General features: G+C 50.8%; 1 protein-coding gene across 2 annotated transcripts in view; it reads right to left on the bottom strand.

The window, feature by feature from the left end:
- The window catches only part of LOC101390058 (contactin-associated protein-like 4), a 166,777-nt gene that overhangs the window by 69,316 nt on the left and 76,163 nt on the right, over nucleotides 1-21,298 (bottom strand). The window contains exons 4-7 of one of the 2 annotated variants that reach the window (XM_087424542.1): nucleotides 10,674-10,821; nucleotides 4,008-4,211; nucleotides 2,239-2,420; nucleotides 595-738 (exon numbers count right to left, since the gene is read on the bottom strand). In XM_087424542.1, the coding sequence (XP_087280668.1) occupies nucleotides 595-738; nucleotides 2,239-2,420; nucleotides 4,008-4,211; nucleotides 10,674-10,821 (678 nt within the window). The remainder of the gene's footprint in view (nucleotides 1-594; nucleotides 739-2,238; nucleotides 2,421-4,007; nucleotides 4,212-10,673; nucleotides 10,822-21,298) is intronic. The other variant, XM_087424541.1, reaches the window with a different exon arrangement.

Below are 21,298 nucleotides of genomic sequence, written 5' to 3'. Positions count from 1 at the left end.
GCTAATTAATCTCTAATAATAACAGGACAGCCCGGAGTGTTAAAACCTGGTCCCAATGACCCGGCTATTAGGAGGTGTATCTGGGACTTCAGCCTCCTATGTAAAGTACGCACATTCAGTCTCTTTATCATCTGCCTGTAAATCATAGAAAACACTACAACGCTTATCAACAACACGTGTGTGTCCAAAAATCCCACAGCACATGTTTTATTCCTAATGTCTCAGACACCTCGGCATTTAAAACGGGGCCTCGGGTCCTCTGCAGGTGGTGAGCACTCCCTCCAGCTCAGGTGGACACTCCATTGCTAACAGAACTGGTCTCTGGAGAGTAAGACATCACCACCCAAGGCAGCAGGAGCTGAGACTTCATCCTGGTTGCATATTTTCTTCAAAAACGTGTTTCTTCATCTCATATATAAACAAACAACCGTGAGCTCCATGTGCTTTGGTCTGTGTTTACTTCTCAAGTAGGGAGGCTGTGAGGTTAATAAGCATCATCTTTGACCTGACGTTCCTGTTTTAGGGGACCAGGTACCACCTTCCTCAGTGGAGCAGGTGCCTCTCCCGCCCACTTGGCCCCATGCGGACTCTTACTGTGATGAGAACCTGTGGTACATGCCGCTTGGCCAAATCAATGATGTCCTCTCCGTTAAAGTTGACATTTTCTAAACATCCATCGAAGTTTTTTCTTTGAAATGTCACTGGTTTTCCAGGTGCTAAAATCCCTCCAAAGCTGATCTTAGAAAGAAAAATGACATGAATAATATTCTTTAGCGGTTTTCTGATAACTTGCTTAAAACCTCTGTGATTCATGTAGCGGGAAGTGCCACAGGCCAATTCTGCATAACTATGTAGAGGTGTGTTTGTTAATTGTAAATGCAATTCTAAGACACAGATTCTGAAAGTTTACATGAGGCTGGCCCCCAGCACACTCGAGCTTCTTCACCCGTAATTAGGGGGAACGGGTAACTTAGCTTTGACCTGGGGCACTTGGGAAGGGAAGGGGGCTGCTGAGATTCCCGACAGGACAGCAGGTGCAGGTGGACCAGGACTCGGGTCCCTGGAGCAGAACCCCAGGCCCCGCCAGGTCCCTGCTACCCCTGTGTTACCAGGCCCGTGTGGATCCCCCCCCCACACCCTCCTGGGCTTTCCCTTCAGAGCAGGAGAAGCCATGTCCCCAGGGGCGGACCTTCTCCAATGCTGCTAGGTGCAGGGCCTGAGAACCCAGTGCCCTAGCCTCAGGTTGCCGACTCAGGGATGCAGCCCACCCTCCAGAGTCCCCACAGGGCCAGGCTGGAGCAGCCCTGGCAGCGGTTGCCTGACTCTGCCGCCCCGCCAGGGTCCCCCTCCGTCCTGCTGCCCCATCCCCTTACTGCTCTTCCCAAGGACACATCCTTAGTGTCCCAGGGAGCCAGCCTAGGCAGCCACCCCTTCTGCAATGTCATTATTGGATTATCTGATCTCCCCGGGGTGCTTGTCAAATCCGGCTGTGGCATGTCCCAGGTGAGGGGAGCACCCCATCTTTACGTCCACAGCACAGGATATTTTGATCTGTGCAAAACCAACCTGGGCAAAAATTAAAATGACTTTCTAGTTTACATACATCTCTGGCTGGAATATTGATTCATCTGTGTAAAAAATATCATGATGCTGTCTTTGCCACACAGTGAGAGTTTAGGGTGATAAAATCATGGATGATGCAGAATAGGATCAGAATTTCCTGTTGTCTGTATCGGCCTTGTCCGTTTACACCAAATGAACACAGGAACAGTTTTTAGCTTGTTTTGGTAGCTTATGAACTGGAAAATGTTTTACTAAAATGTTATATCTTAGTGTAATTTAGTTACATATGTGTAAAGGGCTGGAAATATATCAGGTGTTTTAAAAACTGAGTGACAAATTGGTGCATTTGCATCTGTGGTAACTGAAATCCTGACCCGGAGCGCACAGCTGGTCCCAGGTCTGCACGGGGATGAGCCATGCATGCTGCAGCAGGAGGAAGCTCCGACTTTGGGGTGACGGCTAACGTGTGTTTTGTGGGCTCTCCCTGAGCGTCGGCCTTGCAGGGATCTGACCCTCAGGCTGCAAAGCTCGCCCACAACAAGGACGACTGGACATTTCACCCCAGACCTCAACTACCAGGAAAGGCATCTCTCCACAGGACTCTTCTTTCCATCCAGGCCCACGTCGTGTTTACATCCCACATTAAACCTGTGACAACTGACGGGAACCCCACACCTCAGGATCCAGGTCCTCGTGGCTCAGGTCTCCCCATGCCCGGAACTGCCGTGAGCGACCGTCCACCGTGAGGTTCACGTGCTGGCCTGAGTGCTCAAGGAGCACCGAGTGCCACTGCTGGTCGTCCAGCAGGCTGCCCAGTGCACTGCCAGGGCCAGATGGCGACGGGGTCGCCGCATCACCTGGGCAGAGGGAAATGGGCACTGTTAGGGCCCACCCGAAACCAAGCTCTCCCCAGCCTGTGGAGCTGCTGCATCTGACCCGGGACCCCGTGTCCCTCACACCCATCCCAGCTCCATCCCTGGACACCACGTCCCTTCACCCACCCCAGCTCCATCCCTGGACACCACGTCCCTCACACCCATCCCAGCTCTATCCCTGGACACCACATCCCTCACACCCACCCCAGCTCCATCTCTGGACACCACGTTCCTTCACCCATCCCAGCTCCATCCCTGGACACCACGTCCCTCACACCCATCCCAGCTCCATCCCTGGACACTGTGTTCCTCCCACCCATCCCAGCTCCATCCCTGGACACTGTGTTCCTCCCACCCATCCCAGCTCCATCCCTGGACACCATGTCCCTCACATCCATCCCAGCTCCATCCCTGGACACCACATCCCTCACACCCATCCCAGCTCCATCCCTGGACACCACGTCCCTTCACCCATCCCAGCTCCATCCCTGGACACCACGTCCCTTCACCCATCCCAGCTCCATCCCTGGACACCACGTCCCTTCACCCATCCCAGCTCCATCCCTGGACACCAAGTCCCTTCACCCACCCCAGCTCCATCCCTGGACACCACGTCCCTTCACCCATCCCAGCTCCATCTCTGGACACCACGTTCCTCACACCCATCCCAGCTCCATCCCTGGACACCATGTCCCTCCACCCATCCCAGCTCCATTCCTGAACACCATGTCCCTCTCAGCCATCGCAGTTCCATCCCCTGGACCTCGTGTCTCTCCCGCCCATCCCAGCTCCATCCTTGGCCATCTCTTCATTAACAAGGTTTTTTGCTTGTTTTCTTGGAAATGCTGTCTCTGTCTTTGCTATGAACTCATAAGCACCACCTTGCCTTATTTAGGGTCAGCCAGAAGTTCTCAGTGGGGCAACTTTGTCCCCCAGGGACACTGGCTGTCTGGAGACCATTTTTTTTTTTGATGAGGAAGATTAGCCCTGAGCTAACATCTGTTGCCAATCCTCCTCTTTTTGCTGAGGACAATAGGCCCTGCCTGGGCTAACATCCATGCCCATCTTCCTCTACTTTATATGGGATGCCTGCCACAGCATGGTTTGATAAGTCATGCGTAGGTCTGTGCCCAGGATCTGAACCTGTGAACCCCGGGCCGCCAAAGCGGAGCACACTAACCTAACCACTATGCCACCTGGCCAGTCCCTGGAGGCCTTTTTGATGGTCACAATTTGGGGTGTCTGCTACTGCTCTCTAGTGGGAGGAGGGCAGGGTTGCTCCTAAACATCCTACAAAGCACAGGATGGCCCCACAAAGAATCATCTGGTCCAGATGTCAGTAGTGCTGAGGCGAGAAACCCTGGGAGACTGTGAAGTGGCTCCAGCTGATGGACGCAAAGAGCTCCAAGCATCGCCCCAGGCACAGCTATGCATTCCAGTATACTTTCACGTGGAAACATAAGTACAGGCTGTCATCCGTAACGATGCTACAAGACTGGGGGTAAAAATACTTCAATACAGTTGATAACCGAGAAATCGATTACTAAGCTCCCTGACTGGTTGTTTTACCTGAACTGACGAGCAGGAAGAGTTTCCCTTGCACTAACTCCAGGGTGACGCCATCTCCACTCCTTCCCTCTCTGTGGAACAGAATCCCATCCTTCTGCATTGTTTTAAATTTCAATGAAATGACATCTTTTACTGGAGTCCTGGTATTTTTAACAAATCTGTAAAGCAGGGAACTTTTCCCATCAAAATCAATCACCTCGGATCCTGCAGAAAAGATGGCACAAGTTGTTCCAAGAATCAGCATGATTCTCATTAATATGTTTAAATGTGTGGGGCCTTGCACACACACAAGAGCCACAAACACACACGGGCACATATGTGCACACACATGCACGTACATAGAAGCACGTATACACACAGAGGCACACGTGCACACACACGCAAACACACATGCACACACACATATAGGTAGTATGGTTCCAGCCCACCCACCAGGTGACACACCATTTCTCCCAGCAGGTGTTGATATATGAACAATATTTTTTTTCAAAATTCACCTATAGAAATACTCTTAGACCATTAGACTTGAATGCCAGCTGCCCCTTCACCTCATGGTCAGTGTCCACCACACGGCCTCACGGACACGCCTGCCTGAGCAGCGTCCTTGGACACATCTGATGTTCTCCATCCTCTGGTGGAGCTGAAATCGCTCAGGAAGTGGACCCCCTGCTCCTGACTGTGATCTGACTACTCATCGTTCTCACACAGACTCCCTTTAAAGAACCATTTTCTGCATGTAAAGATCATCCTGCAGAGACGCCCTCTCTCGCATTGGGGTCCTCCAGGACCACCCAGGAGACACAGTGATGCTGGCGGGCTTGAATGACTCCTTCTCTTGCCCTCTGTCCACCCGGGGAAGTAACAGAGTAATGGGCACCTCACCTCACCTGTTCTCACGGTGGCAGCTGCCCAGCCCCGGAGCCAGGAGGGTCTGTCCTGTGGGGCCGTGCCGGCTCCAACAGCTCCCGTCTGCCCCATCGGGGCACATGCTCCCTCCCTCTGTAGAACATGGGTCCACATTCCTCTTACACAAAGAGCAGGGCCTGGTCACCCAGAAGGTGCCCATTTAAAGGGGGAAAGGCAGTTATCCTGGAAAAACACCTGTAGCCACAAGGACCTCCGGCCTCCTCAGAAAGGGGTGACATGCGGAGGGCGTGGTCACTGAGTTGTAGGGAGCCTGGGGTGATACTGCGGTAGAGGGACACGGGCACTGGAGGGTAGTCAGGGCTGGGAGGGAGAGTTGATGAGAGGGGATGCTGTCGGCCTGTCAAGGGCACCCAGGGGTGGGTCCAGGAGCATTGACGGTTTGACTCCCCCTCCAGCCTCCATGTCTCCTGTGTCCTGACCCACGTGGATGGGGATGGCTGGGGGATATTCGACTGATTGGTTAATTTCTTCCAAGACAACATGATGGAATTACTCCTTCACATGCCTTATTTCTGACAAAACCCCAAAACTTATATACATGGATATACGTGTCATTTAAATGATCCATCCTATGTCAAATAAATGATTAATAACAACTCTTGCCCATTGTAGGAGGATATCTTTTTAAAATTCATGTTTTATTTTCTTATCTCTTATTAATGTACTTAGAAATAATTTATTTACCAGATGAACCATGAATAAATATTTCATTCTTTTTAAAAAGTATGTTATTTAGCCAATTATTCTTCTAAATGAAATTGGATGGTAACACAGAACTCCGTGTCAAATATGGTGTGTTCTGTGATTATCAATGTGCAGCAAACCAGGAGAAATGCCACCAGGCCCAGGTGAACCCCACTGGAGCCGCAGTGACGCAGTGCACCGGGCTCACGTCCCTGAGGGGCAGGGATGACCAGTGTTTGGTATTGACGCCAATGTGCAACTTGCTTTAGCCAAAGTTTTGCCCCAATGAATGCGTAGCCCAGATTAATACACTGACCATTTCTTCTCTCATCTACACTGACTTCAATGTAACTTTGTTTGAGCACAGCTTATCTTCTCTATCATGGAATGAATGAGTGAATGAATGAATGAACATCTCAACCAGTGGTGCTCAGAGAGCCCTCAGCACCCCACCATGGTCGTGGACAAGGCCCGGCACCCCGCTGGCCATTCCCCTGGACATTGCTCTCTTGGGGTGGCCACGAGCAGAGGCTGTGTCAGTCCCGGTGTTGACATGAGATGGGACGCCATTGATGACCATAAGCGGTGGCCTGAGGATGGTGACCCCTGACCTCTAGGTCCTTCTCTGACTCCTGAGCACAGACAAGAAGCTCTCAGTGTAACAGGAAATCAGAGTGCTCTTTTTATTCTGACGATGAAATTTTGAAACATCACTAAGCTAGTTGTAAATGTTACAAAACTCGGAGCGTGCAGGTTAGAGGGATTATACTGTGAGGTTTCCTTTCTTCTTCCTTGTAATTTCTCATTTACTCATTCAACTGCCTGTCTGTTTTATATTTGGTTGGTTTTGTGTTTTATGAGCATATCAGATGTCCACGGTGATGGTTTTTGAAGATGAGATGAGATGAGGATCCTGGCCTCCCCTCAGGACCTCTGACGAGGATGGCGATGGATGACTAGCATCTTCTGCCTCTTTATGGCCTCTCCTGTGGCAAGGCACGTGCATACACACACAAACATGCAAACACAAACACAGGTGAACTCATACACGAACGTGCAAACACACACGGGGGAACTCACGCATGAATGTGCAAACACACACGGGAGCATTCACATACATGACTGTGCAAACACACATGGGAACACTCACACATGAATGTGCAAACACACATGGGGGAACTCACACATGGCCATGCCAACACACACGGGGGGACCTCACACATGACTGTGCAAACACACACACGGGAACACTCACACACCAGAGACAGAATTCTTTTCATGTAGGGAGTTCCTGCAACCAGAAAATCGTGTCAAGGGTTCCTCCAGGGTGACATGGCTGAGAACTAACCCAGAGTCCTCTGTCTGAAGGCCCCGGGGGTCGCTGTTGGGGTTGAGGGCAGGCAGCCCTCCTCCTCCGATGGATCGTGATGCCTCTTACCAACAGGAGACGTCTCCGTCCACTGTCCATCAATCGTCAGATTGGCTTTCATGATGCTGGTATGTCCCCACCATCCAGAGTGGCAGTAATTGCCCCAGACCCTCCCCCGAGGCTGTCACTCGAGTGCACATCTCAGAGGCTGCAGGAAGCTCCACGGTCAGCTCGCATCTGTGTTTGGTACAGAAGGCCTCGCAGTCTGACGGGCTCTCGCCGACCAGGATCTGCTGACCTAACAGGAGATTTTACTAGGTTTCTTCTCCATCGGGGAAGGTTCTTTAGCGAGGTGGATATTTCTCCCTCCCCTGCTGTGTTATTTTCTCCTAACGTATCCTGAATGGAAGGAGCTCACAGCAGACGCGGCGCAGAGCAGCAGGAAGGTCCGCCTGTGGCTCCTGCTCATGACTCCTTCTCAGTACAGAACACACCGTCTCACGTTCACATAACTTCACAGTCGTGTTAAACTGTTGACTCGTGATCACAGTGTTGGAGAACCCACCTTTCCCTCAGGCAATCTGCATTTAATCAGATAATCCTTACACCCAGAAGCTGCAGTATTTGGTCCACTCTGAGCCCAGACCCTCTTCTGGCCTTAACGTCAGACCTGGAGCTGCTCTCTGAGGCGGCGTGGAGGAGGAGCAAACCCTTTCCTGGGCTGGCGCCCCTGCCCCCTCCACCGCACTCCTGATGATGCACTCGCTTCTTCACCCATTTTCCCGCCCGTAGACTAGTGAACGGCACAACGATGCCTCAGGATGTGCAGGTTGCCATGGGGACAGAGCGGGTTGCCATGGGAGCACATCAGCATGACACCAGCCTGGACTGGGGGTGCCGGGAGTTATCAGAAAAGGAGGAGAACTGGGGGCTGATTCAGAGCCAATGGGCACAGCAGTGGACGTGGGAAAGAGGCCAGACCAACGATACGTCCTTGGGTGTTCAGTGTACAAAACTCAGATCCAGTTTCTAGTGCAGTGTGACCGTCAGGGTGAAGAGTCGGTGCTGTGAGGGGCGTGAAGAGCTGCTGAAACTCACCATGCGATTGTGATTTGTGTACTTTCCTGCATGAATAGTACTCCTCGAAAAGTCTGTTTTTAAATAAACAGTGAAGGCTGAGTGTGGTAGACATCAGGGCTTGTCTGTGCAAAGGCCCTGCAGCTACTGCAGATATCATGGTGCCTTCAGAGGGCTGAGACTGGGTGGTCCTGGCTGCCCAGGGGAGCAGCCCCTTCCTCCGCTGCCTGGGGTGGGCAGGGGGCGCAGTCCTGAAAGGGGGGCAAAGGGAAATGGCTCCGGGAATTAGGACTCAACCAGGCTGCACTGAGGGGCCCCCTGGGCAAGGACAATGCTGATGTATCGATTGCGTTGGCACTCGGGCAGATGCTGCTCGCAGCAGCCTGAGGTGGCATTCCCAGGGGTCGAGAGGCCCCCCCTGGGGCTGCTGTGGTCATTTGGGCCAAGTGTGGTGGTGGGACCCAGACCAAGAGTGAAGGATGAAGGGGTGGGCGGGTGAAAATAAAGTGAGGAGGCAGACTCTCGGATCGACTGGGTGTGAGGCCGCCCTGGGGTAACTGGTTCCAGTAACTCAGGAGGTGGGGCCGCGCACCGAGGGTGAGGACGCGGTCCGAAACAGTGCTGGGGATGCCCAGAAGGAATGTGGTCAAAGGAGGCATACGGAGCAGGGGGATGTGGAAGGCTGTGTCCCAAGAGGTCTGTGTGGAAGACACAGATAGACAATAATGTGCAAAGTGACCAGTGGCCTGGAGGGACGTTCCTCACCAAGAGAGGGGGAGACAGAGGCTGTCCAGGCAGGGCCGTCGCTCCCAGGTACAAACGGCCCTCCTTGACCAGAGCACCGCCAGCTCCCCTGAGCCCCACTGGGCCCTCCTTGGCCTGTCCTCAGCCAGCACAGTCCAGTTTCAGCAGGAATCCTGCTGAGTCAGAGTGGAGAGAACCCCACCCCGAGGTGTCCTCTCGCAGATTCTCCATCCACTGCGCCTGCCATCGGCATGAAGCCCCGGCTTCTTCACTGTGTTCAGGGACAGCCCGAGCTCACCCCCATCGCAGGAGTCCTGAATAAAGCTTCCCCATCGTCTGCTCAAACACCAGGAGTCCACAAACGTACGACAGACGGTGGTGCTTCAGGCGAGGTGAGAACTTGTGGGAAGGACCGCGGGTGCTGGGCGAGCCGTGGAGACCAGACCAAAGGGAGGCTAGTCCCCAGGCCGCAAGCCCGCGAGGAGCAACCCGGTTTATCCCGACAGCAAGGTCAGAGCCTGGAAACCAAGGGCGTGAGAAAAAGCATGGCCGTCCAGGGGCCTGTGCAGGATGACCAGAGGTGGGGACGTCCAGGTGGGTGGGTGGGATTCCCCTGCACCAGTGCGAGGGAGGAAGTCCAGTGAGCACGTGGAGGAGAGGGAGGAGGGGACCTGCTCCTGGACACGCTGTGGGGCTGAATTCGTCCTGCCATTTTCACGAGTAAAGCATGAACAGCTATGTCTCTCATTGACGGTGATAAAGAGGCAACCGTCCCCCACTTCCTGGAGCAGACGCCGGGCTGTGCTGCAATCACGGTGATATGCATACCCCGTGTTCCCAGTGCTATGGTTTTGCTAAATTTGGGTGCTGCTGGTCCCAGGGAAAAGGCACAGCCAGGCTCCCTCGGGGCCCGGGTGGGTGGTGCCGTCCTAATGCGGCTGTGGTAATGGCAGATCCTTATCAAAGCCCATGTGCCCCCAGAAGGAGGAACTCACGAGAGCGACAGAGCAGAGAATGTCCAGTGTCAGAGTCTCAGCCCAGTGACCCACCGTCCAGGGGTTGAGGGGCAGAAGGAGAACGTGCTGGCGTAAGGAACCCCTGGAGGCCAATGCCTCCCAGACAGGGGTGCCAGGGAGGGGAGGGGGTGTCGTGAGGAAGGACAGGTGCCTCGACGGGCTCCCTTGAGTTCAGCATGTGGGGGTGACAGCGTTGGCCCCCAGTCTGGCCCCCGTGCTCTGGGTGTCCCCTTGATGGACCCTACATCAGATGCTTGTTCCCCCACTGTGCATAGCTGCAAACTCCCCTCGTTGACTCCCAACTGCCCAACCTCCTGCTCCGCGGCCCAGGCTGCCAGCTCTCACCCTTGTCCTACACAGCAGGAACACAGACTCACCTTCCACGTCAAATCCCTAATGTGATTCTCTGCAAAAAACAAGTCCTGCCAAACGCTGACATGGTGAATGAGGATGCTGCTTAACGCAGCTGACAGACAGGCCCTAACTCTGGGAGCCTTGGTTCACATCTGTGTGGGAAGAACCCGCCCACGTGGGCCTGTGGGTTCTATGAAATAACCAAAGAGACAGAGAGAGAGACAGACAGAGAGAGAGAGAGACAGAGAGAGAGAGGGACAGAGAGACAGAGAGAGAGAGAGACAGAGAAGGGAGAGAAGGGCCACGCCCCGAGTGCTGAGAGCAGACCCTCAGAAGATCCAGGAAGAATGGCCCGGAGTTTTATGCCAGGTTTATACAAGAATATGGAAGTGGAATCTAGGCCTGTTAAAGAATTTAGGAAAAGCACCCCCTCTCTGTGTCTTTGCTGAGGACACGACCGACCTCGAGGGGCCCTGCCCTTTGGGCCACACGTACTGTATGGGCATCCGTAGGCCTCAACGCGCATCCCGATGCGGCCATTGGGGCTCCAGGCAGAAGGCAGAAAGCGCAGGTGTCTGGCCTCCACGGGTGGCCGCAGCCTGTGGCGCACCACGCCGTCCGCGTTGGCGTTTCCGGGGAAGCCCTGCAAGAGAGCGGAGGCCTCAATGCACCTGCCGCGGGGTCTCCGCGCTACTCGGAGAGTTAAAGAGGCACGAAAATCCAGAACCATCTCCCTGCCGGCCACCGGGATTTGCAGTCACAGAGCAAGGACACCGCCTTGCCCCTTGCAGGGCCAATCCCACCGGGTCCCCTGTGCTCAGCGTCAGCCCTGGAGCGCCCCGTGCTTTGTCCTCTTTCCTCCCTGACACACTTCATCTCTGAGGCCCCAGGCCGGGTGAGCTCACGTTGTCCGTGTGAGAAGGACTCGGAGGTGTCTGCAAGGTGCTCTTGATGCCCCATCCTGCCTTCCCTGGCGGCTCTCGATCCCTGAGACACCTTGTCCAGGGCTGGATGGAAGCTGATTCGCACCCTAACACCAGCTGGACTCTGGAACCTCCTGCACAGCTGGCACTGAGAAACCCTTGCCACGTGCACATGGGGCCTGACCTCAGGGAGCGAAGATGCACCCTCCACACACACCCGGGGGGCAAACACGAGACAACATCAAAGGGATCCACACTGGAAACTACAGGTCCTAGCACCAGCATCCCTGGAAATGACAGTAATCAACCCTCTTGATGGTGACACCGGGACCAGGTCCAGGGAGGTGAGATTTGCCGAGGCCCATGGCGGCTGCGGCTCAGCCTTTCGATTCCCTTCCTGCAGCCCCACCAGGCAGGGCTGGTCCCTGCTGTGGGGAAGAGGGGGTGGGTGGGGCTGCTGTGTGCTGTCCTTAGGGGAGGGTCACCCCCAGGTTTCCCAGCATGTGGAACAACATTCCCCCATCCTCGGGCCTTTGCCAGGCTGTATGTTCTGTCATCCTGGGACCTCACTATGCTTGGCTGTCACTGTCCAAGACGCGTCTTTGCTGAGCTCTGAGTCCCATGAAGGCTCCCGGCCCTGTGTCTTCACAGCCTTGTTCCCTGGGGCCTGTGTTCGCTTGTGCCCCAGATCTGATCTGTGCTCCCAGCGCCCGATTGTGCCCAGAGACCCTCAGAGCAGGGACGGGATGGTCTGGAGAGCTTCTGTGCTGTGAGGGTGAGGTCTCCAGAGGGATGGAGTCCGCCCTGCCTCTGACCACAGCCTTGGGCTAAGATCTCACAAATAAACACGTGCAGTCCCCTGGGCTGCCTGAGGACCCCGAGGGCAGGCCGTCCCCTCAGCCCAGCCTTCTGCTCACAGGAACAGACTCCGACTGCTCTCGGCCACCCAGAGGGCATGGATTCATCCTAATCTCATCGTGGGTGCGTGAGAAACACCACAAATGTGCAGACAAGTGCCTGGAAGCAGAGTCCATGGTTCACTACAAAGCAAACGCCCATCCCGTGTGGCGACCGCGGTCCCACGAGCAGGACTCCAGCACCGCAGCCCGGCTGGACCCCACATCCCTAGGGGCAAGTCGTGCCCCGAGGTTTGACTTGTCCTTGGAGACAGAGTCCCTGGGTCCTATGGGGTACGAGCAGGCTTGACAGCGAGGCCATCCCCACAGAGCGTTTCTGCCTCACAGTTGCACGGGCAGCTCAGAAGAGGGGTAGAGAGAAGGGCAGCAGGGACGAGAGCCGCAGACCAGCACCCAGCCCGACCCTGAGGTACCAGGGTATGCGCAGTGCCCTTCCCGCTGCCCTTCTGTCTGGCTCTCCCTCCACCCTTCTTCCTGTCTCCTCCCTGAGCAAACCCTGACTCCAAACCCTCGCCTCAGGCTCTGCTTCTGGGCCCAGACCAGGACACGGTTCACCTGGAGGAGGTACTGGCAGCACTTGCCCCGTTTGCCCTCCACCTGCCCTCAGGGAGGCTGCCTCCAGCCTCCCCACACCTGGTGATGTCACCTAGAAGGTGTTTGTGGCCGACATGATGTGGATTTGATTTTGTGAGGGAGCCTGAGCCTCTTCCAGGTGCTTGCTGGGCCGTGGGGTCTCCTCGGTCGGGATTTGCCCAAGTCTCTCCCGTGATTCTACCTGATTCTCTATTTCTAATCAATGCAGAAACCATGCATTATGTAGTCAGAGTCTGTGTCAGAATTACTAGGTCTCTATTTGGAAACAATTAAGTTAATTATATCAATAAGTCCATTATAATGCCGTATATTAGCTATGGTGTCCCAGACGTGTCAAGATCTACTCTTTAAAAATCCATACCAGCACTAAAACTACATAAAACAGAGAGCCCTACTACTGGGATGTGAGAACCATTATCAAACACCAATGCAGAGACCAACAGACAAAAGAGCTTTATAAACACCGTTCATGTAGGTAAGCCAGAGGACGCAGAGGGAGAAGTTGTCTGCAACGTTGTCAACTCAAGTTGGTGTTTCTAGATGGAGCTGACCTGTGCAGTCAGCAGGAAGCACATGCAGCTACTGAAGGTCTGAAAGGGCGAATCAGCCGCCGTCTGTCAGGAAAGAGACTCAGATAAACGACAGTGCTCCCCTTCACAGCTCTAGCACATGCATAGTAACAGAAAAGAGCAGGAATAACAGGAAGCAGATAATAACAGAGAAACAAGCCTAGAGAGCAGAGACCGCCATTTCCTTGAGCACGCGGACAGCCTGACGTTGTCCAGTCTGGTGTTGGGGGCAACGTGGGGCCTCAATCATGGATTGTGCGCTCGGGTCCCCTAGGGGGCAGAATGGAGGGCGCTGGTCGCTGCTCACGTCACCTCAGAAGGAAGGCCACTGGGAGGAGCGACACAGCGAGCCAACAGCCCACAGTCCTCCTAACACGCTTTGGGTGGAATTAGATTTTTCTGAAATATTTGTGATGTGAGGTCCATAACCAGGTTTTGTTATTGAAAAACGAAAAATCCGGTGCTGCATCAGGTGTCCCAGAGTCTGTCCTCATCGTGTGTCTAGACTTCATGTACATGGCAGCTAATTCAGGAAGGAACGCAGGGCTGGGGGATCAGCTTGGGGGGGGGGTGTGGTGTGTGTGTATGTGTGTGTGATGTGTATGTGCGACCTCCTCATTATGCGAGCACTGTGTCTCCCTAGGTCGGTGGTCTTCACCTTCAGTGTGGGTCAGAATCTCTTTGAGAGGCTTTATCATGGCGGTTCCTGGGTGCTGCCCTGTGTGGCTGTTGCAGGAAGGTCAAGTTCTAGGCACGGAAGTTCCTGGGGTCTCGAGAGTCTGGGTGTCTGGAGCTGCGGGTCGGGAGGGGCTGATGGGGAGACCTCTAACTCTGGCCAGAGCTCTGGTGATGTGGCAGAGACACCACAGACCCCTGGGCCCTGGGTTATTAGATGATTTTATGTCATGTCATAAAGACTAAGGTCTACTTATTCATTGTATAAAGTCACAACTAAGCTTCAGCCTTAAATTAACCATATTAATTACGGTGTAAATAATTCACTTTTAGCTAAGTAAAAAAGTAGTTTAGTGAAGAAAATAAAGATTTCAATTCTGCTCACATTCATCACAAAGCAGGAAAATACATTTTATACAAATGCCTCATTGGTCTTTATCAGTTTGTGTTTTTTTATAGACTCCAAGATCACTTTAAGAGGTGCCTTTCAACTTTCTATTTAGGTCTTATTTAATAACATAAAATATAATACAATAGGATATATAATTATAATATTAAAAACTCCATTAAAATAGCATTAATTTGCTGGTGGAAATGAAAATTAGTACAGCTACTATTGAAATCAGTATGGAGATTTCTCAAGAAATTAAAAATAGAAATACCATATGATCCAGCTATCCCACTACTGGGTATTTATCCAAAGAATATGAAATCAAAAATCCAAAGAGGCTTATGCATCCCTATGTTCATTGCAGCATTATTCACAATAGCCAAGATGTGGAAGCAACCCAAGCCCCATCAACTGATAGATAAAGATGTGGTATACATGTACAATGGACTACTACTCAGCTATAAAAAAGACAAAATCGTGCCATTTGTGACAACATGGATGGACATTGAGGGTATTATGTTAAGCGAAATAAGCCAGACAGAGTAAGACAAACTGTATGATTTCACTCATGTGGAAGATAAACAAACACATAGATAAGGAGAACAGACTGGTGCTTACCAGAGGGGAAGGGTGTGGGGAGAGGGTGAAAGGGGTAAAGGGGCATATATGTATGGTGACGGATAAAAACTAGACTACTGGTGGTGAACACGATGCAGTCTATACAGAAGGTGAAATACAGTAATGTACACCTGAAATTTACACAATAGTATAAGCCAATATGACCTCAATAAAATAATAATAACAAAAACTCCAAAAACATGTAATATCCTAGCTTTTCACATCTTGCAAATGGCATTGGACTGTGAAAGAATGCAATGAAAAACTCCCAATATACTTGTGCATAGAACAACAAATAAAAATAGCCCAAATTTAACATTAAAATTTCATGGTTGATGGACTTGTGGGCAGTGCTGGGTTTTTCTGACCGCCTCCTCCTGATGAAGGTCAGGCCGCACATTTGGGCAAGAACACAGCGTGGTGATGGTGTGAGCCTTTTATAGTGACCCATCAGGGACATGGTCTCAGTTATCCACTCCTGGTGACATTAATTTTGATCACTTGGTTAAGAGAGTGACTTTTGTTTTTGCAACTAGTTATTGAGATAGTCTGGTTCTCTGAGCTCATGTGCACATCCTGTTCCAGAAGACATCTCATGCAGTGGTTCAGGATTCCTTAATGATCCTTGCCTGAACCAACTACCACATTGGGTTTAGAAAATAGTGATTTTGTAATGTTAGCATTCCTTCAGATGGAGTCCTTAATGCTCTTCTATTTAGAAAAATTCCTCTCCCTCTCTTTTCTTTTAAGATGCAGGAAGATTAACAGCTCCTATGTAATATGTTACAACTGTAACATATGTAACATGTACAGAAATATGTAATATTTCTCCAACTGTGCAAATTTGCACACGGGAGACCCTTCACTAACCCCAAGAGTGTGGAGCCCTTCCTCCCAACTCAGCTCAAGCTGCCTGTCACTGCTTGTCCTCAGCTCCTCTTCCAAGGAGCCCTGGTTCCTTTTAGGACCCAAGTTCTGGACGCTGTATCACCTGCTTTAATATTTCAGGAAAAGCAGCAGACAAGTTTGCAGTTTTATCAACCTTCTGATATTTGTTAACAAAACAAGTATTTAGTGTATTTGCACGTGTTTCAAAATGTATTCAGATACCGTATGGTAATACAAGTGCTGCTTATCTGAATTTTAAGGAATTGCATTTTGTAAGTTATCTATAACTGCAGCTATTTCCTTAAGCTGTCAGACAGAGCAATTGCCCTAATAGATGAAGAAATTAACCACAGTGAGATTTGAGGAGGCTGGTGATACAGTGTTTGAGAATTCCTAATATAAAGGTCTTATCTCTTATGCTAAATTAATGCTTATCTTTATAAAAACAAACATGCAGAGTCTACCTAGCCTACCATATATTCAAACTTGGCTTTGAATCTTCCAAAATGGACCTGGACCCTCATGAATATAATAACTATGGATTAGAGGACAGAAACGAAGACCTATTCTTGCTTTATGTCCTCAAATCTGAAAGTTACATTTCTATCTTCATAGGAACAAGTTTTCTCCTTGAAAATGCACTGCTTCTGCCAGCTCTTCAGAAGCTCAAATGCTGATTCAGCGATGCAGATAATGGATGAGGTGGAATGGCACAGCATCGGGTTCAGTACCGGGATTTGGAATCGACAGACCATGTAGACAGACCGTGTAATTCCAACTCTCTTTTTCTAATAGACACGTAACCTTGGGAGGGGTGATGCCTCATGGTAAAGCAGGGATGGGGAGATTTACTTGAGGAGGTTGAGGGCCCCAGGTTACAGTGTTGATGGTCTGAGCCCACTCACATCCAATAACTCTTACAGCTTTCCTGTCAGTTCCCAGAGACATGAGAACATCTCAGCTCTGTCATGGACACAGAACTGATTTGCTGTAACATGGACAACACCCAACAGCTTTAAAAGCCCCACGGTCATTCTTCAATTCAATAATCAAAACTGATTATGGTTTCATAAATGCTCACAATAAGTCGCCTTCTTTGAAGATGTATAAGAGTGACCAAGATGGGGTTTTCTGGCTATGAATAGTTTTCAAAATAATATATTCTGGAATGAATGACCAATATTAAGGATTAATCTCTAATAAGTCAAATCTCTATTTCACTCTGTTTGTCCATCCTGCCAGTAAAATCTAAAGAACAAAACCTCATATCAAAAGTCAGGATTTCTAAGTAATCTTCCCTTTGCTACACAATTCAGTTTCAACATGAGAATAAACAAGAATCAATTCTGTTGTCATGAGTTGTACAGATGGTCTCAGGATAATGTCCCACCACTTCTGGTTGAGGTCACACATGTCCAGGTAGACAACCTACCCCAAAGGGACTCATCAATGAGAGATTTACTGATCACAATTATATTTAGGAAATCACTTAACTCTTGTCGTGTGTTTAGAATTGAGTCAAACTTCCCCCATGTTTGAAGCACATGTGTGTTCAGAGAACACTAATTTGAAAATACGAGTGATACCCGATTAGAACAATGAATTCAATTAAAGGTTGCTCTTTTTGATAAACATGAGTTAAGCTGTGAGTAATAATCAGCTTCACATGATCTCATTTAATGCTTGAGAAAATGTTGGAGAAAGTTGGATTAAACCCACGAAATGTGAGTTTGCGTCAGAATGTCATGCAGATGTTCTCCTCAGGAACCTGGCGAACCCCACTTCCAGCTGTTCTGGTGAGAACCACGGATGCTCACTGGAATCCTGGGTTCTCATTCTGGCTTCTCCTGCTGCCTATGCTGACCCGGGCCTGCCCTGCACACCCCCACAGGCGCTGGAATGAGACCCTCTCTGCCTACCGCACCCATCAGGGTTTCAGCAAAGCCAAGGGCACCTGAAACCTGGTCACCTGAGGATGGAGGAGCAAGGGGGTGGCTTACGGAGGTGCAGGCAGATGGAAGGGACCCCGGGGGACAGGGGCACCACATCACAGTGGGGCAGGGCAGGGTGGCCCTGGGGTCTGTGAGGCGTCTGTTCATCTGGCTGTGGCATCTCTGGGTGACAACACTGAACAGAGTGTGTCCCCGGAGGGGCTGTGCAAGGACATGCGATTACTAGCACACTGCCTCAGGCACGTTGACAAGGTTAGTGTTGTCTGATTAAGGTAACTTGGTATCTGTGATGTCTTTTATTTGAAGACATTGAATTAATTCAATTTAGAGCATTAAAAATGTGTACCCTGGAACCAGCGGTCGATGGAATATTACGAAGCAACTGAAACGCTGCTCTGGTAGATGACTGGACAGGCGCATGTGGCCTGAGGCATCATCAGGTGAACAACGTAATTAGGAGGCATGGACAGTTAGAGCCAGGACAGCGCGAGAGAGAAGGCCCCGGAGGAGCTGTCAGTCCCACCAGGTGATGGGATGGGGGTCACTGCAGGTGACTGCTAATGTCCCTGTTGTACAGTCTGCACGGTGGTTGCAATACTCATACAGTTCAGTCATGAGCAGAATGTCAAAAACAGTGTTCCCTCTTTCCATCTGCTCTCCTCTCCTCACCGCAAAGGGTCAGATCTGCCTTTGCCTCATTCCCGCCAGTGTCCCCCTGGCCAGGCCCCCTCATCCTCTCACTCTGGTTCCACCCACCTCGTAAATGTGCCCAGCAGCTCCAGGAGCTGGCCATGGTCCTCTGACCACCCAGACGGTCCCATGCTGTGGGCCAACTCTTCTTCCAGAAGATTTCTACATTTGCCTTCAGAAGCACCATCTTTCCCTCCTTCCCTCCCTCCCTTCTTTCTTTCTATCTTGGCAAATAAAAGAAGAACACGGGTAACTACATTTACTGGGTGTGTGTTGAGAGCCAGACCGCCCTTCTTTCACACCTTCTCTACGTTGAAGCTCATGACCTTTCTGTGAATGGGTGATGTTGCTACTTTCTCTCCAGAGGAGAAGCACAGAAAGACCAAGCGACTTCCTCGGGCCACACAGAAGTGGAGACAGAAACAGCCGACTAACCTATGGAAACACTGAGCATTGTCAGGAATCAAGACGGGCACATGGAGACGATGAGACATCATGTGAAATGTGGGTGTTTGCAGGGACACAAGAGCCGTGGTGCATTGTGGTGGGAAGGAAGACGATGCAGCCATCTGCAGGAGAAATCAGCACCTGTGAGGCATGGACACACGCCAGGGCCAGACATTCCTGCTGCTGGGAATAAACCTGAAGACACGATCTAGTGAGGGTAAGGACACAGGGCAGGGCTGACCATCCTGGGTCATTTGTAGCATCTGGGAGTCGGCAGCCCTTTGGGCGTCCATCACGAAGACAGAGGAGAGCTGACATAAGGGTGTCAACACTGTGCAATGTCGTGGCTGTAGCCACATGCTGGGTGTGTACACAACAACGCGAGTGCCCCTTAGTGAAAAACAGAAATGATACGGTAAATATGGTAAATGTAAAACAGTAATGCCGTGTTTTTGAGGACATGCATGTGGAAAAGATACACACTGAACAATTAGAACAAGGGAGGGAGCAGGAATCATTCCTTCCTTTACTGTGACATGAGGCTCCAAGCCCTCGCTTGAAGCACAGTTTGAAAACTTCCCATAATGGTATCCATCCGTGGGGCTGAACCAAGACTCATTCACCCTGCTCTGCCTGAGACGGCATGGCACACGACGCTCTGCACCCCGGGGCTGCTCCATGCGGCCGAGCAGCTTCCCAGGTGACCCACTCCCAGGCAACACCCCCCAGGTGACACCCTCCCAGGTGACGCCCTCACAGGTGACACCCTCATAAGTGAGCAGGGCTGGGTGCCCGCTCAGGAGCTGCCACATTGAGTCTGTGGGGCTGGGCAAGGCATTTGATTTGTGGTTCTTATTACTCTCATTGGTGAAAACGAAATGATTGACAGGGCTTCTGAAGACCCCCTGGCTATAAGCAACTCCCACGGTGCTGGAGGCCTGAGGCCTTCTGCTCCTGTCTCAAGCCCTTCATTTATAATGAACAGGTACGCTGCTCTCTCAAGATTTGGATCACCAGACTGAGAATTTTATGTTACAGAAGAATGTTACTGATAATCTTGCTTACAATAAAATATATGACAAATTGATAAAGTGTGTTAGTATATTAATAACTATTAATATTTTCTAGAACACTGGGTTCTCATATTTAGATAAATCCCACCCATGGCATCACACAAAAATGCAAATAATGGATAAAATAATATCTTAAAAATGACTTATTTACCTATATCTTTAAAAATCATTTTCTAGACAATAGTTATTAACCTAGACTATCTCAAAATAAATTGCTTACAAATATCTAGAGGGCAAGATACGATTGTTTACCAAATAAACTATAATATGATAATTATCCTCCAAACCTAAGTTTGAGAACTTCTGAATGAGTTTTCCCTTTTTCGGAGGACACTGTTCACGTAGAATTTCGGAGACAGTGGCCGATGCTTAAATAGCCTCACGGACGTGACTCCCCTACTCAAGCCCGCAAGTGAGGGTTCTGCGTATGCGCTGTGCTGCTCCTAAGAGAAAGACGCTTGTTGTGGAAGCTCGTGCTATTGTTTATGCAAGAATATGCATTCTTGACGAGTAGTGGAACCTCTTTTTCATCTAAAGAAAGTGTTCATCAGTCAAGATCCAACCAAATATGTTTCAGAATCTGTCAAATCAAATATGTAATCTTTAACAAACGTGTTTCTAAAGCCTTGCTGGGCTTTTTACCGAGAAAATAAAGATATCATGATTCAGCAATTCTAGAAAACAAAAATAACTACAGCCCTACATTTCACTCTGAACTCAAAACAAGTGTTTCAGTGCAGGAAACTGGTGAATGGGGATAACTTTCCTCTTTCTGGAGCAGGAGCTGGGGCTCACCGGGGGTTGCTGGCCCCTCTGTGCCTGCCGGCAGTGAACGAAGAACGAGCAGGAGCCCAGCAGCCCCTTACCCCAGAGGGCTTTCCCACCGTCTCATCCTGGCTTCCTTTTGGCTACATTTCTTGCAGATGCTTAGAAATTTGGAGCCTTTCTTCTTCTCTTTTGTTTAAATCTTCAGTCCAAAGTTAACAGAGACCTACTTGAGTGTGTGTGGGTGCGTTAGGGGGACTGCAGTCTCCATGGACCAGCGAACGCTTCCCTGAGAATGGGGCTCCCTCAGCCAGGTAACAGCACCCCACATGGCCTCTGGGCAGAGGGTCTGGGCTCCAAGCCCTGCTGATCCCCAGATGCTCTGTCTTCATTTTTGTTTCTTTCTCTTTATTTGATTACTCCAGCCCAATTCGTGCTGGCTTTCCTCCTCTTGGTGGATACATGAGTCAAGAGGGAGAAAGCAATGACTTGGGTGGCTGTTGTCCTGTTAGGATGACACCGCGGTCCTGGTGTCCCCAGAACGGCCTGCCTGGGCAAGGAGGCTCACCCCTCGACTCACAGAGTGTGTCTGCATCTTGTGAAAGAAGAAAGAACCAG

This window comes from Ceratotherium simum, chromosome 37 (genome assembly GCF_057802395.1).
Source record: "Ceratotherium simum simum isolate JZ-2026a chromosome 37, ASM5780239v1, whole genome shotgun sequence".
Classification (NCBI taxonomy): domain Eukaryota; kingdom Metazoa; phylum Chordata; class Mammalia; order Perissodactyla; family Rhinocerotidae; genus Ceratotherium; species Ceratotherium simum.
Note: the sequence above shows the minus strand (reverse complement) of the source record. Positions and strands in the feature narration are given on the sequence as shown.